General features: G+C 44.1%; 1 protein-coding gene across 2 annotated transcripts in view; it reads right to left on the minus strand.

Annotated features, from left to right (window-relative positions):
- Positions 1 to 7,577, minus strand: part of LOC129824925 (palmitoyltransferase ZDHHC14-like) — a 45,712-nt gene extending 38,135 nt beyond the window's left edge. For both annotated transcript variants that reach the window (XM_055884496.1, XM_055884495.1), the window contains exon 1: positions 7,333 to 7,577. In XM_055884496.1, the coding sequence (XP_055740471.1) occupies positions 7,333 to 7,577 (245 nt within the window). The remainder of the gene's footprint in view (positions 1 to 7,332) is intronic.
- Positions 7,578 to 7,608: the final 31 nt, after the last annotated feature.

The raw sequence follows: 7,608 nt of genomic DNA on the forward strand, positions 1-7,608 counted from the left end.
TACTACTAATAAACTGTCTCCTGCATAGAGGAACTATGACTTCGGCGACTGGGAGCTCTTGGCGGTGAAGTTGGCATTTGAGGAGTGGAGACACTGGCTGAAGGGCGCCAAGGACCCATTTCTCATCCTCACCGACCATCGGAACCTGGAGTACATACGGACAGCGAGGCGGCTGAAACAGCGCCAAGCAAGGTGGGCCCTTTTCTTCACTAGATTCGACTTCACCTTGTCATATCGCCCAGGTTCAAAGTATATCAAAGCCGATGCCCTGTCCCATCTCTACGATTTGGGAGATGTTTCTGTCCTGAGTGCACCCATCATTCTGCCCTTCCGAGTTGTTGCCCCTGTGCTTTGGGACGTAGATGTGGACATTCGCCAGGCTCTGGAGAGAGAACCCGTGTTCCCACAGGGATAAGGGATCAGATGTTGCCCTGGGCGTAGGGCTGGGCGATATGGCAAATAAATTATCACGATATATATATATATATTTTTCATTCGATAACGATAATTATCACAATATTAATCAGATAATGTTTAAAAGGTGCATATCTGCTTCAGACTCAAGAATGCCTGAACAAACCAAACGCTTTAATGTGTCTTATTTATTGTCAGAAGTAGAATAACTCACAAATAACATTAACTCCACTTTTTTTAAAGCTATAAACCCTTACAAGTTGTGAACAACAAATACATTAAAAAAAAAATTTGTGCAAGTCAATATGCATTATAACTGTTAGCCTAATGGCACATCACAGTTGAAGTTGGGGTAGATGCTGTCTTGCAAGAAAGACAAGTCTGTCTACAGTCTCTGGCTTTAAAGCTGCCCTATGGCAGGTCACTATGTTGCCACCTGTGCTAAAAACACGCTCTGAGGGGGAGCTGGTCACAGGAATGCACAGGTAGCGCTTTGCCAGGTGGCTGACTTTGGGAAAGTGTTTTTGGTGGATCTTCCACCAGTCCAGTGGATTGGTTTCACTGTCAGCATCAGGAGACTGAAGGTAGCAGCTGAGTTCCTTTTCTACCAGCTGGATTTCAGTAAGACCTGTGGTGATGGAGCACGGCTTTTTGAAAAAACTGCCCAATCACTTTCTCTTTTTAGCTGGCAGTTGTGAAGCAGCAGCAACGTCTCCCTGTGCTGGGCTTGGGTTTTCATGTTCCTCATTAACCATCTCTGAGACAGCTCTTTCTTTCATGTGGCCCACCTTCTCCTCTTTGATGTAATGTGTTTTAAACCGATGGTCAACCAACGAGGCCAGGAGGTCATCTGTGGCTAGGTCATCATATGTCTCATTCAGATAGTTCATGACTATCGTTTTGATGGCTTGGGTGAGCTCTGTTTCACCATCAGGTTTCATGACCTCTGTATTGAACAGGTTTAGTACTGGCTTCAGGTAAGACACACTGACATAAGACTCACCAGACAGAGCATCTGAATTCTAGGAGTGGGGTCAATGTCTGGATGATGGACTCAAGAACATCTATATCAGTATAGGTGGGAGCTAAGTGCCGGGTCTTCTGGTCACTGGACAAGACCTGTGAAATGGCTTTCTCCTGCTCCAGTACTCTTTGCACCATCTTTTGACGTGATCCCCACCGGGTAGGCGACTCTGTCACCAACTTGTGCTGGGGTAGGTGGTGTTCTTTTTGACCAACTGCCAGGTCGCCTTTTTCCACCAATAGGAAAAGGCACCTACCGCCTTCTTACACACTCCAATTGCTCGATCCACCCATTTGTCTCTACCCACTCTCTCTAAGAGAAATCAAAAGATTTTAATAAAAAAATGTAATCACAATAATCCCCTTAGTTATGTACAAATGTAATATTTAACTTAATCAGTTGATAAAAAAATTCACATTTAGTTTCATCTAACCAATCACTTCAATATACACAATTGACAAGGTTACTTACCAATGGCCAAGTGCGATATCCAAAACATTCCAGTCGCGTCCATTTGTTGATTTGAGCGCCCTTCACCACGTTCGCACCACTATCCGTTGTAATGCAGACCTGTCTGTCTTGACTGAGTCCCCAGGAGGCGAGAGCGTCAATGAGCCACTCTGCTATAGCTTCACCCATGTGGTCGTCGGGAAAGTATGATGTTTGAAGGAATTTATTTTGAAGATTCCACTCTTTGTCAATATAGTGGATCGTGAGGCTATATAAGGCTCTGACGTGAGACTAGACCACAGATCGGTAGTAGTAGCAACATACTTAAAATCTGTCTTGAGCTGTTCCTCAACTTTTCCCCTACACTCGGTGTAGAGTTTAGGCAGTGTGGTGTGAGAGAAATGTAAATCACACATTTTTCATAGTTAATAGTGGCTACTCAGTCTCGAGGTGCTAAGTGGTTGTTAGTTGGCGTATACCTCTCCACATGCATATTGTCACTTCTCCTCACGTCCCTGCTGCGTCACAGTGGTGAAATGGACTGCTGTACTGAATTATTCTATATCAACATTATCGAAAATGTATCTAAACGTTTTTATATCGTTATTGAGGGACGCAATTACCTCTGTAATTATTGATATTGATTTATCGCCCAGGTACACATCTCTCATCACTGGACACCCAAGTATCCCCGCACTATTCTTTATTTTTTATTTTTTTTTAAATTAAATTTTTATCCCATTTTCTCCCCAATTTTTCGTGGTATCCAATCGCTAGTAATTACTACCTTGTCTCATCGCTACAACTCCCGTACGGGCTCGGGAGAGACGAAGGTCGAAAGCCATGCGTCCTCCGAAGCACAACCCAACCAGCCGTACTGCTTCTTAACACAGCGCGTCTCCAACCCGGAAGCCAGCCGCACCAATGTGTCGGAGGAAACACCGTGTACCTGGCCCCCTTGGTTGGCGCGCACTGCGCCCGGCCCGCCACAGGAGTCGCTGGAGCGTGATGAGACAAGGATATCCCTACCGGCCAAACCCTCCCTACCCCGGACGACGCTATGCCAATTGTGCGTCGCCCCACGGACCTCCCGGTCGCGGCCGGCTGCGACAGAGCCTGGGTGCGAACCCAGAGACTCTGGTGGCGCAGTTAGCACTGCGATGCAGTGCCCTAGACCACTGCGCCACCCGGGAGGCCCCCATCCCCGCACTATTCAATCTATCTCTGGAAAGTACTGGTGGCCCACCTTGGCGCAGGACATCGCTCGCTATGTCAACTCCTGCTCCACATGTGCCCAAACTAAATCTCTCCGGCACGTTCCAGGGAAACTCCTGCCCCTTCCCATGCCTCAGCGGCCTTGGTCTCATCTGTCCATTAATTTTGTCACTGATCTCCCCTGTTCTGATGGTTTCACTACTATTATGGTTGTTGAGTACAGATTCTCGAGATCCTGCCATTTTATCCCTCTTATTGGTCTCCCTAACGCTCTCCAGGTTGCTGAGGCACTGTTCCAGTAGGTCTTCCGGCACTATGGTTATCCAGAGGACATCGTCTTCGACCGTATCCCCGAAATTCACATCACGGGTATGGAAAGCCTTCATGGAGAAGCTGGGGGTCACGATCAACCTCACATCCGGGTACCGGCCTCAGTCTAACGGGCAGGTAGAGAGGATGAACCAGGAGCTGGGGAGGTTCCTTAGGAGTCACTGCCAGGGGGAGTGGGCCCGGTTCCTTCCCTGGGCAGAGTACGGCCAAAATTCACAGCTTCAATCCTCCACCGGGCTGACCCCCTTCCAGTGTGTCCTGGGATATCAGCCAGTCCTGGCTCCATGGACCCCGAGCCAGACCGAAGCTCCTGCGGTGGATGAGTTGTTCAGGTGCGCAGAGGTTTGGTCCTCCGCGACACCCATCCACCGCCCCCTAGATATTGATGGGAGCCCCGCCTATGCCGTCAGGTCCCTCCTGGACTCCTGACGTCGTGGGGGTCAGATCCAGTACCTGGACTGGAAGGGGTATGGTCCAGAGGAGCGCTGTTGGGTCCCGGTGGAAGACATCCTGGATCCCAACATCGTCCGGGATTTCCACCTCCGCCGTCCGGACCAGCCCACTCCTTGCCATTGGGGCGTCCCCCTGGCCGGCGTTCTCCTGCGGCTGGGGCCGTGCGTCAGGAGGCGGGGTACTGTCATGTCTACTCACGCGCTCCTGCGCTCAACGTCGCCGGTCTACTAACCACCGGTCCTGGCAACCCACATTACGCACACCTGGCAACCATCATTGTGCACACCTGCTCCCCATTGTTACGCACACCTGGACCTCATCATCAACCTGATTATTCTCCCTGTATTTAGGCCTCATTAGCCTCAGTCTTCAGACAGTAGTGGTTTTGTTTACGTTCAGTACGCTACTACAATTTTGATTATCTTCATGTTTCTTATTATTAAAATCACCTTCTGCACCTGCTTCCTGTTAATGTGTTACATTAACATTTATAATTATGACATTAAATATTTATTTAGAAACTTTAAATTGGGAATCATTTTTGCTGTATCATGAATTAGGGACATGAGAGACTTTGCTCCCAGTGATTTTAGCTCTCTGGGTCATACAAGTAGGCTACAGTAAAGTGAGAAAGATCATAGGCCTATTTATGTTTTTTGAGCATGTATTTTTTCACATAAAATCCATAAAAAATAAACAAGTTCCTATTTTAAAAAGTAAATTGTTGTGGGGAAAACAAAGTTGGTTTAACCATTTGACACGTACCAGCACACGGATGTGATCAATCTACAGTGATCCCTGAAACGTACGCTCAAACCGGAGTGATTAGAATGCTTATTTAGAATGTCCAGTTTCGATTGACGCAACAGTTTTGAGCTGGCCACACAGTTTTTAACAGAAACATTCTGCACAAACACAGTCCTTACAAGGTTATGTCCTGAATGTGACCGGTTTATTTTTGAATACAATGTTTAGACAGTCGCAGAAGTAGCGACTGCATAACACAATCATCCAAACCTGAAAATATAGGCAACATTAGTCCTAGCGCTGAGGAAAGATTGACGTAACACAAGCTGTCATATTTAGATAACTCTCGGCTGACATAAACCATAATATGAATGACCGAATAGCAATTACTATTCACAATTCATCACATCACGGGTGAGCTCACTATTGATCGAAGTAATTGAGTTAAACACACACAAAAAATCTGACCATAGCACCGCCTGGAGTTTGATAAACAACATTGGCACATGGAATGGGTGCTATGGTCCGATGACATGAAAATAGAGCTCTTTGGCGTTGAGAAACTGTAAAATATGGTTGCGGATCTTTGATGTTAAGGGGCTATTTTACTTACACTGGTCAACGGCATGAACTTTACCAAGGACCAGGATGCTGAAACTTGATCTCAAGTAGATCTTCCAGCAAAACAATAACCCCAAGCACACATAAAAATCTACAAACATATGGTAAATTCACCACAAAAAAAATCTACATTTTGAAATGGCCATCTCAGTCTCCTGACTTGAACCCCATTAAAAACCAGTGGTTTGAATTGAACAGGGCAGTCCATAAGCACATACAAAGGATATCAAGGATCTAGAAAGATTCTGTTTGGAGGAAAGGTCTAAGATCCCTCCCAATGTGTTCTCCAGTCTCAAATATTTTTATAAAACGCTCAGTGTAGAGTATATTGTATTTTTCAGAACATCAAACGTTGAATTTTAAGAAAATAAAGGTGTACCTTTGATAAGAGAGGTTAAGGAACCCACCACACTTGTCTGTAGATCTGTAGCTCATATGGACAGGAAATATTCATGTATTTTCAGTTAAATGAAAAATGGCAATTCTAATGAGTGTACTATGAAGGAGGGATGTCATTGACCTAACATCAAGTGGATTTAGATGTACTGCATACGGTGCATTCGGAAAGTATTCAGACCCCACACCTTTTCCACATTTTGTTACGTTACAGCCTTATTCTAAAATGAAATTGTTTCCCCCCCTCATCAATCTACACAAAATACCCCATAATGACAAAGCAAAAACAGTTTAGACATTTTTGCTAATAAAAAAAACAACTGAAATATCACATTAACATAAGTATTCAGACGCTTTACTCAGTACTTTATTGAAGCACCTTTAGCAACGATTACAGCCTCAAGTTTTCTTGGGTATGACGCTACAAGGTTGGCGCCGGATAAGATGGCTGCCGTTTTACAGTTTCCTAACCAACTGTGTTTTTTCGCGTTAGAATGCCAAGAGTGTGCAAAGCTGTCATCAAGGCACAAGGTGGCTACTTTGAAGAATCTAAAATCTTAAATATATTTTGATTTGTTTAACACTTTTTTGGTTACTACATGATTCCATGTGTTATTTCATAGTTTTGTTGTTTTCACTATTATTCTACAATGTAGAAAATAGTAAAAATAGAGAAAATTAGTAGGTGTGTCCAAACTTTTCACTGGTACTGTATGTAAATAAGGTATTTCAGTTTTTATTTTTAATAAATTTGAAAAAAATCTAAAAAACAGTTTTTGCTTTGTCATTATGGGGTATAGTTTGTAGATTGCTGCACATTTTTTATTTTATTTGATCCATTTTAGAATAAGGCTGTAACGTAAGAAAATGTGGAAAAGGTCAAGGGGTCTGAATACTTTCCGAAGGCACTGTAGGTCATTTGGACTGGAAGCTATTGTAAATTAGATCTGTACGTTAATTAATAACCACAGATGTACTAGGCGAACATTTTTGGAAAATCAATTGTGAGGTGTACATTTGATAAGAGATCAAGGAACCCAACATACTTGTCTGTATATTTGTAACTCATATGGACATTGAGCTATTGAAAATATCAGGAAAAGTTCAGGTAAAAATCAGGGTGGTTAACTGAAATTCTAATGAATGTAGCATGGATGGGGGGGGGGGGGGGGGTCAGTGACCTCATTATGTGGCTTTACATCTGAATTTCACCTGGTATCTTTGTAGATAGATAGAATATAGCAACCTTAGTAGTTAGAGGTAACTAATAAACATTTTGGGCCCTTTAGCGACTCGAGGCACTATGCAATGTGTAATGTTGATATAGGGCTAACCCTCTTGAATTGGAATTGAACCAATATTGCACTTTTACGACGGTCCCTAAAGCACCTGAGCGCCAGAAATGGCATATTTCGGCTCTGTTAATGGAAGAGTTCGACCATCGGTAAAAACAAATGGTGTACCTTGCTCTCTACCATAATCTGATTCTAGTTATATAATTATAATCATCATACGACCTTGCGTCGGAGAGCTATTGACGAATGAACTCCGAATATCGAAATTAAAAACAAATTGACTGCGGTTACATAGCACACCCCTTGCTCACAAATGTGCTCAGTGCATAACCAGTGAATTACGTTAAGGTCTTGCATGAGCAACTGTAGTGTGTAATTTAAACTTACTCGAACGCGAAGAAAAGCCCGCTGGTGACCATGATGAGGACTAGGGTTAGGTAGAAGACCCCGGTCTGCCTCGCCATCATGACCCTTCCATTACAGTAGAATCTATTTCGACCGGGAAAGACCTGCCACTTCCTTCGGGGATTCTTCTTCTTTTTGTGCCCTAAGGTCTCCATAGGTAACGAGTTACGCGTGCAGATCTGATTATACTGGCATTCCCGCACGGGCTCATCAAGTCCGACATACATCTGTAAATAGTGCACCTTTTACAACAATACA

This window comes from Salvelinus fontinalis, chromosome 27 (assembly GCF_029448725.1).
Source record: "Salvelinus fontinalis isolate EN_2023a chromosome 27, ASM2944872v1, whole genome shotgun sequence".
In the NCBI taxonomy this organism is placed as follows: Eukaryota; Metazoa; Chordata; class Actinopteri; order Salmoniformes; family Salmonidae; genus Salvelinus; species Salvelinus fontinalis.